The sequence below is a fragment of the Hylobates moloch genome, unplaced genomic scaffold (assembly GCF_009828535.3).
Source record: "Hylobates moloch isolate HMO894 unplaced genomic scaffold, HMol_V3 SCAFFOLD_10, whole genome shotgun sequence".
Taxonomy (NCBI): Eukaryota; Metazoa; Chordata; class Mammalia; order Primates; family Hylobatidae; genus Hylobates; species Hylobates moloch.
This window is the reverse complement of record NW_026652285.1, coordinates 16,169,840-16,184,459: the sequence shown is the minus strand read 5'-3', so window position 1 is coordinate 16,184,459 and position 14,620 is coordinate 16,169,840. Positions and strand designations below refer to the sequence as shown.

Genomic DNA, 14,620 nt, shown 5'->3' with positions numbered 1-14,620 from the left:
AGAATCTGACTAGCCTAAGAATTGCTGTTATTTCTTTGGGGCAAAAAGAGTAAGTGGACAGATTCTTTTGGAGCAAAGGGCATTTCAGAAGAACTCTGTTGGAAAACCCTAAAACAACAACAACAACAACAACAACAAAACTTAGCTAAAACGGCATTGCGCTGGACTCAGAAGAAGACCATAACATTCAAATTCAAGGTTGTATTTCATTGTTCACCTTGGTCCTTTCCCTTACCAAGAGCAGTTTCCCTTTCACCCACATTCTTTCCAGATACCTTAAGGTTCTAACCATCATCTAACACTTCATAGTCAGCTTCCTCCATGAGCAGTCTTCTGCTCAGCTCCTGGACCAGGCCCTGCAAATTAAGTTCAAGTAAGACCAGGAAATAAGATGTTGATCCAAAGTGGAATTTCCAGTCCCAGCTCATGCATGATAGGAGGGCACTTCCTCATGCAAATGCACCTAGTGCAGCTAGAGCAGATTTTCAGCTTCTTTGGAGCTGTGTCTCTCTCTAAAATTTATTGAAATTCATATACTGTTTATAGCCCTTTCTTCTCTTTCCCTTGTCCCTGCTGCCTCCTGGGCTCTCCTTAAAGAAACATTTTACCCTATCTCTACTAAAAATACAAAAAAATTAGCTAGGCGTGGTGGTGGGTGCCTGTAGTCACAGCTACTCGGGAGGCTGAGGCAGGAGAATGGCGTGAACCCGGGAGGCGGGGCTTGCAGTGAGCTGAGATTGCACCACTGCACTCCAGCCTGGGCAACAGAGCAAGACCTTGTCTCAAAAAAAAAAAAAAGGAAGCACTTTAGGAGACATGTTTCTTTTCAAAGAATTATTATTAATAATTTATTATTTATAAATTTTATAATGCCTCTTCTGAAAATCTGGTACAGAGTCGTGGTATGAATGCTTATATGACCAGAGATGTGAGTCACAACCCTGGGGTGGATTCCAAGTACATATCTGACAGGCAAAATGGCATGGTGAGCATAGCCTTGGAAATCAGACTTGAACTTCATCACTTAATAGATGTGTGATCCTAAGCAAATCCCTTAAATATATCCCTTAAATATATCACCATGTTAGAGAGGCCCTTCTTGAACATCCTTTATCTAAATGATAAATCTTATCATCCTTTTTCCATTTGAATTTTTCATAACATTATCATATTCTGTAATTGAATATTTGTTTTTTATTGTGTCTTCCCCGATGGACTGTAAATTCCATAAGGGCAGAGTTTGCTTTGTTCATCACTGGATACCCATTGCCTAGTGTAGTGCCTGCCACAGAGTAGACTTAAATAATTGTGGAATAAATAAGCTCAGTTTTCTCAAAACTCGGAAAACAAGAATATCTCTTTTAGAACAGGGATAATACTACTGACATCAGAAATGTAATGTGAAATAATGTACATACGAACATTTGTTTTTACTAATCAGGCACATGGTAGTGCTCAAGAAATGTTAGCCATCTTTTCAGTTATTTTTAGTTTTAACAGCAAGTCATGGCCTTTGTAACTCTACTTTTCTAATTATAAAGTGAGAGGAAAAATTACTACCCCTTTTCTACTGCCAAAGCACACTGTTGAGATTACAGAAAATATACAAAAGGCATTAGGAGTGACTCAGCAGACAGGATCCACTGAGATTAAGAATTTGTTAAATTTACAACTCTCATGACATTTGTCTTAATCGGGGTCATCCATTGCTCTCTCCAAGGTTAACACTTCTTGCCTAATAGCTTTGAAATTACAGCTTCACCAGGACTTTACATTCAGCACTAAGAAAACAGACATCTTAGGCTGGGCGTGGTGGCTCATGCCTATAATCTCAGCACTTTGGGAGGCTGAGGAGGGCGGATCACCTGAGGTCAGGAGTTCGAGACCAGCCTGGCCAACATAGTGAAACCCCTTCTCTACTAAAAATATAAAAATTAGCCAGGTGTGGTGGCAAGCACCTGTAGTCCCAGCTACTTGGGAGGCTGAGGCAAGAGAATCACTTGAATCTGGGAGGCAGAGGTTGCAGTGAGCCGAGATCATGCCACTGCACTCCAGCCTAGGTGACACAACACAGTGAGACTGTCTCAAAAAAAAAAAAAAAAAAGAAAGAAAACAGACATCTTAGATAGCAAACTAGGGTTGAGAAAGATTGTGCTGGAGTACAATAGTGGCAGCACTCCAGAAATTCACGGAAAGAATGGAAAAAATTAATCTGGCTATAAAACACCCCAGTAATATCCAATTTCCAGTGATAGATACCATCTTACTGGTGGCAGCGGTGGGCTATCCATTGTAGCTGCCAGCTGTAGTGGGGAGGCATGGGTGGTGGCAGCAGGAGCAGCTATGGGAGCAGCAGTGGTGGTGGTGGGACCCCTGTGGCCCATGTCCCCGAGGCAGCCAACTGCACCACCCCACCCTTGCACGGCTGGACAGGACCCACTCTCCCAGGCCCAGAGCCTCTGCTGTGGCCTCAGTCTTGCTCCCTGCCACATCCCAGGAGCCTGTGAGAACCCAGACAAAGGCACAGCCAAGACTTGCAGGGCTGGTCCCAGGAGCATCAGGTTTGTTTGCACAGGGTTGGCTGAGGCCACTGTGCCACCTGCATCTTGCCCGCTGCCACTGTGAGGGAAACGCAAAGAGGAGGCATGGCCAGGGCTGCGCACTCCATGGAGCTGGGGGGACCTGGGGAAAAGCGGAAGCCCTGTCCCTTCCAACCTGGCAGGGTGGGAGCTCCCCAGGCACAACTGCAGCTGCAGAAGCCGTGGCTGCAACCTGGGCACCCCTGTGCTCTTGGGAGCCTGGAGCAGGCAGGAGCCCTGCCCTCCCAGGCACAGCTGCAGCTGCCCAAACCTCGGCTGCAGACCCAGGCATCTCTATACTTTTAAGGGCCCAGCAAGGCCCCTCCTTCCCCAGCAGGCTTCGAAGTGCCTACTCTCACTGTCTGGCTTCTCCTGGCTGTTGGTGCCTACTCTTATCATAGAGCAAAGCTGAGGCTGAGCCTGGGCACTGGTGCAACCCGGCCAGGTGTGTGCATGCTCAAGGCAGTACTGATATGCCAGCCCCCTGGCACCCTGATCCCTCCAGACACTGGGTTTAGGCACTGACAAGCATGAGACGGAGGCTGAGGGGGCAGGCCAAGGGCAGCTTGGTGTTGGCCTGAAGGTGCCCCTTGGCATGAACAGCCTGGGCACCATGAATGGAAGCAGGATGCAGGCAGGCTCCTAGGCAGACGGTGGTCAGTCCCTGGTGAAGTCCCACCTGCAAGCCACGAAGGACCTGAAGCATGGAGGCCAGGATGCTGGTCCCGCAGACTGCAGTGGGAATTTGTAGTGCTTTTTCTGGGCTGCCCATGTCCACTCATGAACCAATTGGCATGCACTTCCTTCCCTCTGAGGCCCATGAAAAGCCCCGGACTCAGCCAGACCAGAAGAGAGGACGGGATGATCTGCCTGCAGAGAGGAGCTACTCTCTCTGTTGGAGCTGAACACTCATCGGGATGACCTGCCTAGCAAAGAGGGGCCACCCTCTCTGCTGAGAGCTGAACGACACCCTGGCTATGAAGAGGAGCTACCCACTGTGGGTCTCCTCTGAGCTGTTCTATCGCTCAATAAAGCGTCTCTTCACCTTGCACACCCTCCACGTCTCTGCATACCTCATTCTTCCTGGACACAGGACAAGAATTTGGGACCTGCCGAATGGCGGAGCTATAAGAGCTGTAACACAAACAGGGCTGAAACATGCCCCTTGCTCACCATGTTGCAGGTGACAATAAGGAGAGAAGAGCTGCGGCCCTTTGGGGAACCCAGACCTAGGAGCTCAATGAGCCAGGGTTGTGACACCCTCTTTAGGGATCTGTGGTTCCTGGCATCTCTAAGCTTCCGGGAGCCATCACGTTCCCCGGTGTCAGCCGTGGAAGCTGCTTATGGTATGCCAGGCCTCCATCACCATGGCAACAGGGGCTGATGTCATACCAAACCAAAAGATCAGGCTCTGCCTCTCCCATTGCAGCCAGCGTGCCTGGCTGTGCACAGTCGCTGGACCCTTGCTTACACACCCCCAGCCACCCCATGCCTGGCTCGCCCTTGGCAGGTATGGGATCCAGGCCGGTAGCGTGTAACCTGCCAGGCCGAGTGGGCGGAATGAGCCCAACAGGCCAGAGCAAAAGTTGGGCAAAGGTGCCATTGGCCACAGAGGTTTCTGGCTGGCAAAGCAACACCCCAAGGATCCTGTAACATTACCTCCTGAAATAGGAAACTTGATTATTAAGCTAACTCTTTCTTCCCTGTACTTCCAATAACAATGTATCTTTACAATGTTCCAAATTTAGTCTTCAGATGCCCCCAAATCTGTAATCTTATAATTCCCCACTACGGAATTTCTGAGAATTGTGATTTTCAACTCTGGCACACAATCACCTACGGACCTTTGTGAAGAAGAAATATGTCAGGTCTCATTTAAGACCTACTGAACAAGAAACTTCCTAAAGTGAGACTTAAGTTTCTATATTTTAAAAATAAACTCTACAGATTATTCTTGTATAAAACTAGAGTTGAGAATCACTACTGCATTTGACCCTGACCTCCTAGCACCAGAATAACAACATTACATTCAAAGGCAAAGGCAATCCAGCATAAGTTAAAGAGCTCAGGCTGCCAGTGTCAGGCAGACTTAGCTGTCACTACCAGCATGGTCACATACCTTAAGCAAGCCTGGTTCCTCACCTTTAAACAGGGACTACTAAAAGTATTTGCCTCGAAGACTTGGATTCAACACTAAACTGTATAAAAAGCATTTAGCACAATGAGTGTCACATGGTAAGTACTCATAGTAAGGGGTCCTTCCCCTCTCCCACCCTTTCCAAAGGGTAAATTTTTCCCAAACTATAATCTTAAAAATCTGAGAAAACCTACAATTCCTCCTGTTTTCCTTGGTCTCCCAAACCAAAAGAAGAGGACAATATACCTGAGCAGGACCTGCCTCAGATTACAGAATAACTCAACTAGTTGGAGCTTTTATTTGATTAATTTTGCAAATTTGGCCGAGGCTCCTTGTTTCTGCCTACAAATTATTTCACTGCCACCTTCTGCATTCTTTGAAACATGCCAGATGTTTCAAAAATACAACTCTGGTAAAAAGAGGGATCAGGAGCCAGACCAATACAAATCCAGCACAGGAGAGCATGGTGTGTCTAAAGTATCATTTTAGATTCCTTTAGCCAAGGCATCAACTATGTGCAATTTACAATTAAATCACCGTGCTAAGAGCTATTGATAATATAAAGACGTATAAGAGAATATTTTTGGCCTTTTCAATAGCCATTTCATGTATTTGAATAATATATTTTAGAAGTTGTCACAAGTTAGCCAAGCCACAAGCCAAATTAGGGATGGTGAAGAAAATGCAAGATTGTCAGGATGCCCACTTTTTCTTCTTCTTTTTCTCCAGAGCTGAAGTATGAACTTCATTATGTCTGCAGACAACAGTGGCACTGCCTTGACTCTGTTGAAAAGCTGGTGACATGAGGGAATCCTGCATCTGCCTTGCTCTCTACTTGACACAGATAATGCACCAGGCCCTCTAAGCACTTTACATAAGTTATCTCATTTAATTCCAACAACTCCATGGGATAGGTACTATTATTATTTCCATTTTATAGATGGGGAAATGAGGCTTAGAGTGAAGTCACACAGTCAGTAAGTGGTGAAGCTGGGCTCCGACCCAGGTTGTCTGAACCTTGAACTTGAGCTCTTTAACTACTACATGATGCTGAGCCCTTGATTCTGAAAGTCAGAGAGAGCCCTCTAAAGAGCGTAGCCTGATCGCCACATTAAAATCACATGGTCAAGAAGTGGGGAAAGTGGTTATTCCTGGTGTATGATGGCTGGGAGGGTGAGTCAGTAGTGACTGAAAGGAGCAAGGAGGGATTGGCAAAAGGGGAAATAGTACTGGGGAGTTGTAATATTCCATTTCCTGATCTAGGTACAGGTTACATACTTCAGGATTGACCTGTGTTTGTGAAAACATCAGTTGGTGAAAATTCATTGTTATACATAAAAGCACAAGTACACTTTTCTGTATGTATATTTTACTTCAGTAAAATTATAATATACAAAGTATAAAGTGATCTTTAATTATTTTTTCTTTACTCCAGCTCCCTAGCAATGTTGACACAGGAAGAATAAGTCTTTATACACTTTATACCTTATGGAAAAGGCATGGAAAACTTTACCCTTCACTGACTTAAGTTTATACTAGATTTGGATTATCTCATTTCAGTATCTTGCTTTTAACAGAAGACTAGCCAAGGAATTTCACTGAATAGAAAGAATATAAGTTAATTTTGTTGTACCTGAGTAATCAAATGCATACAGCCAACTCCTAAAAAATTGTAGTCTATCTCACATTTTATCCTGCTGCTCAAGGAACAGATGTTACAATGTTACAAATGTTGCAGATTAGATTTCTAATATGGAGGTGCAAAAACTAGCATAGTTAGAGTTAAACCAGTGTTCTTTCTCTGTTTTTTCTTTTCTTGAGACAGGGTCTCATTCTGTCACCCAGGCTGGAGTGCAGTGGCATAATCCTGGCTCACTACAGCCTCAACCTTCTGGGCTCAAGTGATCGTCCCATCTCTGCTTCCCGAGTAGCTGGGACTATGGGAGTGCACCACCCCCTTGGCTAATTTTTTTTTTTTTTTTTGTAGAGATGGAGTTTTGCTTTGTTGCCCAGGCTGGTCTTGAATTCCTGAGCTTAAGCGATCCTCCCCCACCTCAGCCTCCCAAAGTGCTGGGATTATAGGTGTGCACCACTGTCCCCAGCCCAAACCAGTGTTCTTAACCCTTGATTCACATTAGAATAATCCTGGAAGCATTTAAAAAATACCAATACCTGGGCCCTACTCACAGAGATCCTGAGTTAACTGGATGGGGGTGAGACCCTGTTATTAATTTAAAAGATCATTCAGAGCCAGGCGCGGTGGCTCATGCCTGTAAACCCAGCACTCAGGGAGGCTGAGGCAGGTGGATCACCTGAGGTCAGGAGTTCAAGACCAGCCTGGCTAACATGACGAAACCCTGTCTCTACTAAAAATACAAAAATTAGCCAAGTGTCATGGCAGGCACCTATAATCCCAGATACTCGGGAGGCTGAGGCAGGAGAATCTCTTGAACCTGGGAGGCGGAGGTTGCAGTGAGCCAAGATCATGCCACTGTACTCCAGCCTGGGCGACAGAGTGAGACTCAGTGTCAAAAAAAAAAAGAAAAAGAAAAAAAAAAAAGATCATCAGGTGATTCTATCTAATGGGCAGCCACAATGAGAACCACTGAGTTAAATAAGGCTACTTTCAAAAATAGCCTTTGTACCCAAGATTACTACAAATCTTATTTCTCCTCAAATGTCACTCAAGAGCGTAAGATTTTTAAAAGAAAATTATTTCTCATAATAATTATTCTGGGATAAAATCATTGAGCTATGCTTTCTTACATCTTATCCTGGAACAAAATAAGTTTAACATCATATTCCTATTAGTGTAAATTTGCATCAGACCCCTTCCAAAGTAAAAAATAAGGATATTGTTCATGGTAAAACTATGTTTGCCACTAGCAACACTTTTTTATCTTTTGTCTGACGACGGGCCCTAACAATCTCTCTACAATGCAGCAGAGGTGATGCAGAAAAAATTCAAGTAATCCTAAACTCCTGTGGGCAGCTGTTTGCTATTGGCCAACTGGCCATTTGAAACTCATAATAAAACTCATCTTCTTAGCACCAAATTTCCCTTTTTTTCCCCTCTTTTTCTATTTGTGTATGTTGGCTACTGAAACGTGTTCTGCAAATGAGTCTGAAAAAATAAACAGAAAATACACATGGTACAGAGAGCAGAAACGAAGAGGGTAAATACATATTATCAGGAATGACAGGACGTGCTTGCTGTAGGCTTAAACACCATCCCCACATTCCAGCGAACCAGTTTGTTGTTGTATCTGGATGTTCATCCACTACTATTTTGTTTTTGCTTATAATCTCTAGAGATTTACAAAAGTAGATTTAATTACTATAGCAGGCTGGGCACTGTGGCTCACACTTGTAATTCCAGCACTTTGGGAGGCCGAGGTGGGTGGATCACTTGAGGTCAGGAGTTCGAGACCAACCTGGCCAATATGGTGAAACCCCATCTCCACTAAAAATAAAAAAATAATTGTTAAAAATAAAAAAAAATTAGCCAGGCATGGGTGGCGCACGCCTGTAGTCCCAGCTACTCGAGAGACTGAGGCATGAGAATCGCTTGAATCCAGGAGGTAGAGGCTGCAGTGAACTGAGATCGTGCCACTGCACTCCAGCCTGGGTGACAGAGGGAGACTCAGTCTCAAGAGAAAAAAAAAAATTACTATAGCAGTTTCCCCCTCCTAAGTGTAGTTTTCCTTTCTGAGCTAACCATTCATTGTTTTGATCATTCCATTACACTACATTCCAAAACTTAAAACATACAAGAAGTCCTTTCTATCTTCAATCTATAAGGACTGGCTACTCCACATCAGGCCTTGAATTAGGGTTTACCCTAATGTTGATAACTTTTAAAAATTCTTAAATCCTTCATCTTGAACTATTAGGCTAAATCTTCTATCTCCCTCAAGCCATTTTTCTACTCCTCAAATGACTCCATGTTAAAAATCCCATAGAAGCTGATTATCAACAAGGATATTGTATTCTGAGACACTGTCCTTCCCTAGAAGAGAATGCAGATCTATAGTCTAAAAATGTAAAAATATTCTAAACCAAATAATTCTTACATTTTAGACTTTCCTTTCTTTGCATCTGCCTTTTCCACATTTGATTCTAGGGGGTGGCTTTTTCTTTTCTTTAATAACACAAAAAGCTAACATCTCTTCCTTTCACTGGGCTATTCAAACATAAAAGCTTTTTTTTGATTGCACAGAGTGTAATATTATATCCTTCAAGAATATAATAAACCAAGCAAAGGAATGAAACAGACCATAAAAATAGTATGACTATTCTATATATGAGCTTCTGCCTGTTTGGTTGGGTAGGGGTTGGGATGAGAAGACCAGGGAAATGAGATAAATAAGTTTTATTTTTAGGAAATAAACTAATATAACAAATATTTTCCTGACCACCAGGCTGGGGAAGAAATAGCCCTACAATGGTAAATGAATCCAGTTGTTCCTAGGTGACCACCCATAAGCACAATAATTGGAATCCCAGCTCATGCAGAGCTTCTTCCTCCTTTTAGGTAGGATAGCAGTGGGTACAGGAGAGGGAAATGAAGAGAAGCCTCAGGAGTCTCTGCCTGTTGCAGTCACTAGCATCCCAACCTGCTCTAGTCACTGCCTACATTCCTTCTTATCTGAAGCCAAGGTGAAACTCCTGCAGCTAAAGCCAGTATCTTCTTTCTCTGTGACCTCTTCCAGTCACACTGTCACCTTTCTCTGGGGGCAGACAGATCCTCTCCCTATTATGGAGACCTCTAACAAACCTGTGCACAGTAGAGGGAGCAAGTAGCTGCCTCTATCTATTATCTGGTTTACTGGAGACTGAGTGGGATCAGAAAAGGGGCAGGGGCCTCTCCGCACTCCTGCCTTCTCTTCTAGGAAAGCCCCAAGAGATCTAAGGCAGCCAGCCCTCCAGCCAAATTGGCCTCCAGCCAAATTTGTTTCCATTTATCCATATTTCTTCTCTTCTTCCCACATACTGCATGTAAAGATTTTCTCCTCTCCTTTTCAGGGCTTTCCACGAATAGCCATAAAACTAATTTGTGAAGTGTAGATTATACTTTCTCTAAGGGCCGCTACTCCCCTGGGCCCAGTGATTTGCACATGAGTCAATCAATACTTGGTGAATGAATGAATTATGCAGAAGCAAATGAATGAATAAAACTAATGAAAGTTCATACTTCTGATATCCCAAAATTGAAGAGAAAGTTCTTCCATGATTGACTTTATCTTCTACTCTTCTTCTTTACATCAGTATTTCTACTTCAAATAGTTATCAAGATCCCATACCACTTCCTTTGCAGAAAATTAAGTAATGGAGATTTCAATCATTTTGCTCTGCAAATAACTTCCCCCCACCCCACCCCCAAGGTTAAGGCTTCAAATTACGAAGAAGCTTTTCAATTCCATTTGACATGGGGGTGGGAACAGGGAAGTGGGAAAAGTGGGAAAAAAAAGTGTGGGAAATACTCCCTGAACAAACAAAACAGGAGGAGGATCTAACACCTTTAAAAAGCCAGCCAAGTACATGAAACAACTTGTGTCTCTTGAGGAAAAGACGACAACAAATCTGACTTGAATGAATGAAAGGCTTGGCAATAAAATAAAGCAACCCAGAGTAATCTGTAAATACATATACCCAACTAATTATTTATTTTTTTTGGAGACAGTCTGACTCTGTTGTCCAGGCTGGAGTGTAATGGCGTATCCTCCTGCCTTAGCCTCCCAAGTAGCTAGGACTACAAGTATGTGCCACCATGCCCGGCTAATTGTTTTATTTTTTGTAGAGAGAGGGTCTCGCTGTATTTCCCAGGCTGCTCTCGAACTCCTGGGCTCAAGTGATCCTTTTGCCTTGGCCTCCCAAACTGTTGGGATTACAGGCATGAGCCACTGTGCCAACTAATTGTTTCTAAGGGAGAAAAACCATTAAAACTAAAGTTACCTTTTCCCCACACGTCCAACTTCATGAAAATATACTTCATGTAGATTCCCATGCACTAGTCTCTTTGAGACAAAATCAGTCAAAACAATATGCCAGTATAATAAGTCCAGAGGACTCCACTGCAAACTGAACAAAATAATTTTTTTTTTTTTGAGATGGAGTCTTGCTCTGTTGCCCAGGCTGGAGTGCAGTGGTGCAATCTTGGCTCTCTGCAACCTCCGCCTTCTGGGTTCAAGCAATTCTCCTGCCGTGGCCTCCCAAGTAGCTTGGGACTACAGGCATGCACCACCACGCCCGGCTTTTGCATTTTTAGTAGAGACAGGGTTTCACCATGTTGGCCAGGCTTTCTCAAACTCCTGACCTCAAGTGATCCACACACCTCAGCCTCCCAATGAGCTGGGATTACAGGCATGAGCCACCATGCCCAGTCTGAACAAAATAAATCTTATAGGATACCATATAAGGAGACTGGTACATATTCCATCAATGAGGTTGCCCACTGGTGATGAGCTCATGATGGCTATCAGCTGAGATTTGATGTCAGCACTGCTCCTGCTTATCACACGACACTAGACAAAGATTATAACCTTTCACCCTCAGTTTGTCATCTGCAAAATACTGATAATAAGTGTTCACATGGATTCATCAGTTAACGTTTGCAAGCACTAGGAAAATGAACACCACTCCAGCTATTAATGAATCACAATAACTTAACTCATGCCATTCCAGATTCATCAACACTGAATGAAGTGCAGTTGCATAAATAAATAGGTGAGTGAGGTCCTGAAATGGTAACTGCATTCACTGTGACATGAAGATGAAGAAGCCAGCCTAAGTGCAGGTAGTAATATGGTGATATACTTGAGACACATCTTACTTCAAGAGATAGTTTCCATTAGTGAAACTTCAACAATATTTATGGAGTGCTACTATGAGCAATAAATATCCTGATACAGGCAGAATTCATTTTTTATGGTCAAGGTTTGTAGAACCTAGTTTTAGTGACGGCTACGTGTTGGAAGAGATCAAGTCAAGTAAAGTTATATAAAATAATCAAATCTGTAAAAAAAATACAGTTTTGAAATGTGTTATAATTCGGTTTATATAAACTCTACTTTTTTAAATTGTGAAGTAGGATTCATTCTATAGCAAGACACAGAAAAAAAATGTCCAAGTGGGAAAAAGGTTTGCTATGTTTCTAAACCTCAGTTTGATACAAGGCCATCTTGAACCTCTCATAAAATAGGGGGGAAAAATTCCAAGAGCAGCCCAGTCTCCTATGGCTATAACAGTCCAAAAATATGCTTGAATAAAGTCTTTCCTCACAGTGCCATCCCTAATCTGCACAAGCTTCGCAGTAAAGGGCAGTACACCTTAAAAAAAATCAGGTGGCACCAAGTCTTCAACTTAGAGCCAGTGAGAAGCAAATAGATAAAAATGTCAGGCATCTGGGCTGAAAGGAGAAGCAGTGGGCAGAGACCAGGGCCTCTCACAAACAGCTGGTCCTCTCTATTTCTAATTTTCATTAATACAACTGGGACGGTGTCTGCATTTTTGTAGCCGACCCCCTCAGGTTTTTTTTTTTGGTGGGGGGGGCGGCGCTCAATAGGAGACAGTTATCTAAATGACAGTTGGAGAGCTCATTAATTTTCCTGACCCACAACTCTTCCCTTTACTTCCCTCCAAAATACTTCCAACACCCCTTTAAGGTAGAACAATGTGTATGAACTAATGAGGCAAGAGTCCAGCAGGACTTGTTTTCTGGTCACAACACTGCTGAACAAAGTACGATCTGTTCCAGATGGGATAAGGCGAAGAAACTGGCCAAAACCAGCAGATTGTGACAAGGGCAATCCCTGGCTGCCCTTATTGCTCATTAGCATGGACACTCCCACCAGCATCATGACAGTTTATAAATGCCATGGCAATGACCCAGAAGTTACTGCCCCTTTCCTAGAAAGTTCTAAATAACCCACCCCTCAATTTGCATTAACCTGCCCCTTAATTACATGTAACTGAAAGTGGGTATAAGCGAGTATATATACAGTTGCCAAGAGCCCACACATTGCAGACTTTGGGTACACTACCTACGAGTTAGCGCTGTTCCACAATGAGCAGTACCGTTCAATAAAAGATTGCTGTCTAACACCACTGGTTTGCCTTTGATTTCTTTCCTGGTGAAACTAAGAATCCTCCTGGGCTAAACCCCAATTTGGGGGATTACCTGTCCTGCATCACTACTAGGCCATTCAATACTCAGGGAGAAGTTCACTTATATCTCAGGATATACTGAGAATTTCCAGTGCTCATTGCAACACACAAAAGTAAGTCAATTTAAGTTGTTCTCTAACTTCAGCCTGACTCTGTGGGTAAGTAAGCTGGAGGTCAGATGGGATAAGTAAAATTTATAACATCCCATGAAATGTAGTTAGATAAAGTTCTACATTTAAGATGATCAGGTTGAGTTTCCAGTCCAGTGATTGTAACACTATTTGGCTTAACATTATCAATAGCTAAGACATGGGAGGCCCATGTATGTGAGGAATAAAGGCCCTGTGGCAGCACCAATACCATAGCAATTGCCACAGGGAAAAGAATAATACTATTGACCATTAAAAAAATGTGTACCTGAGGGGAAAAAAATCCCACAAAAACAGTCACATTCTTTATTGAAGGAGACTCACTCAAGGTTCCAAGATGTCATATTTTTTCTACTTCGATAAATAAGTTTTGAGTGGTCATTGCCATCGCATTACGCATATAAATGTACCATACTGTTTATATATACACTCATTCTAAGCCACCTATTTGCCTTCCCAGACTATTTGGCTGAATGGGGTCAAATAGATAAAATAATAGGCACTATATCAGTTGCATTTAATAGCCAAATTTACCCAAGAAGATTTTACTTGAATCACCAAAGTCTGTATAAAAACATATACCTACGTACATTGGAATCAATAAAGATTTCTGATTCTTCACATTCACAGCAAAGTAATGCTGCTGATTCACTGTCTTCCAAATGAGAGCTCTGTAATACAAACAAGATCATTTCAGAGATCCAAACGAATGGGCCCATAAGCATGAGGGGAAAAGCAAGCTGAAATCACTGAGTCAGTGGTGTTAGCTCACAGGTGAGAAGCTGCAATTCTGATTAGCGATGGCTGTTTTGAGAGAATACCGCCAACAAGGTGACTGGTTAGTTGATTGAGGAATGCTTGATCAAGTGAAGCATTTCCTGTGGTTTCCCGATTTGGGGAAAGAGCCAGCACATCTTTTTCTGTAAAGATGGTGCTGCTAGCCGGGCACAGTGGCTCACGCCTGTAATCCCAGCACTTTGGGAGGCCAAGGCGGGAGGATCATGAGGTCAGGAGATCGAGACTATCCCGGCTGACATGGTGAAACCTGGTCTCTACTAAAAATACAAAAAATTAGCCGGGTGTGGTGGCCAGCGCCTGTGGCCCCAGCTACTCGGGAGGCTGAGGCAGGAGAATGGCGTGAACCTGGGAGGCTGAGCTTGCAGTGAGCCGAGATCGCGCCACTGCACTCCTGGGCGACAGAGCGAGACTCCATCTCAAAAAAAAAAAAAAAAAAAGATGGTGCTGCTAATCCTTTATAGTATGTACTCTGAACTCTTCTCAGACTGGGGATAGATTTGTGTTCATTTATCTTCACATCCAAAGACACACATTTGATGTATTTGTTTAGAGATAGGCTATAGAATATAGCATAGGGCCTGATTAGGGGATCTAACTCTTAGCCTAGCCTCATTAGCTCTCTGCTGCCAAGTGTTCATATAAGCCAAGAGACAGGCCGGGCACAGTGGTTCATACCTGTTAATCCCAGCACTTTGGGAGGCTGAGGTGGGCAGATCACCTGAGGTTAGGAGTTTGAGACCAGCCTGGCCAACATAGTGAAACCCTGTCTGCACTACAAAAAAAAAAATATA

At 43.3% G+C, this 14,620-nt stretch overlaps 1 protein-coding gene across 7 annotated transcripts in view; it reads right to left on the bottom strand.

The window, feature by feature from the left end:
- Positions 1-14,620, bottom strand: part of SSH2 (slingshot protein phosphatase 2) — a 313,558-nt gene that overhangs the window by 212,767 nt on the left and 86,171 nt on the right. The window contains exon 2 of one of the 7 annotated variants that reach the window (XM_058444971.1): positions 13,622-13,702. The exons of 5 other annotated variants lie outside the window; for them this stretch is intronic. In XM_058444971.1, the coding sequence (XP_058300954.1) occupies positions 13,622-13,702 (81 nt within the window). Of the gene's footprint in view, positions 1-13,621; positions 13,703-14,620 lie in introns of those variants that run through there. One more of the 7 variants, XM_058444973.1, reaches the window with a different exon arrangement.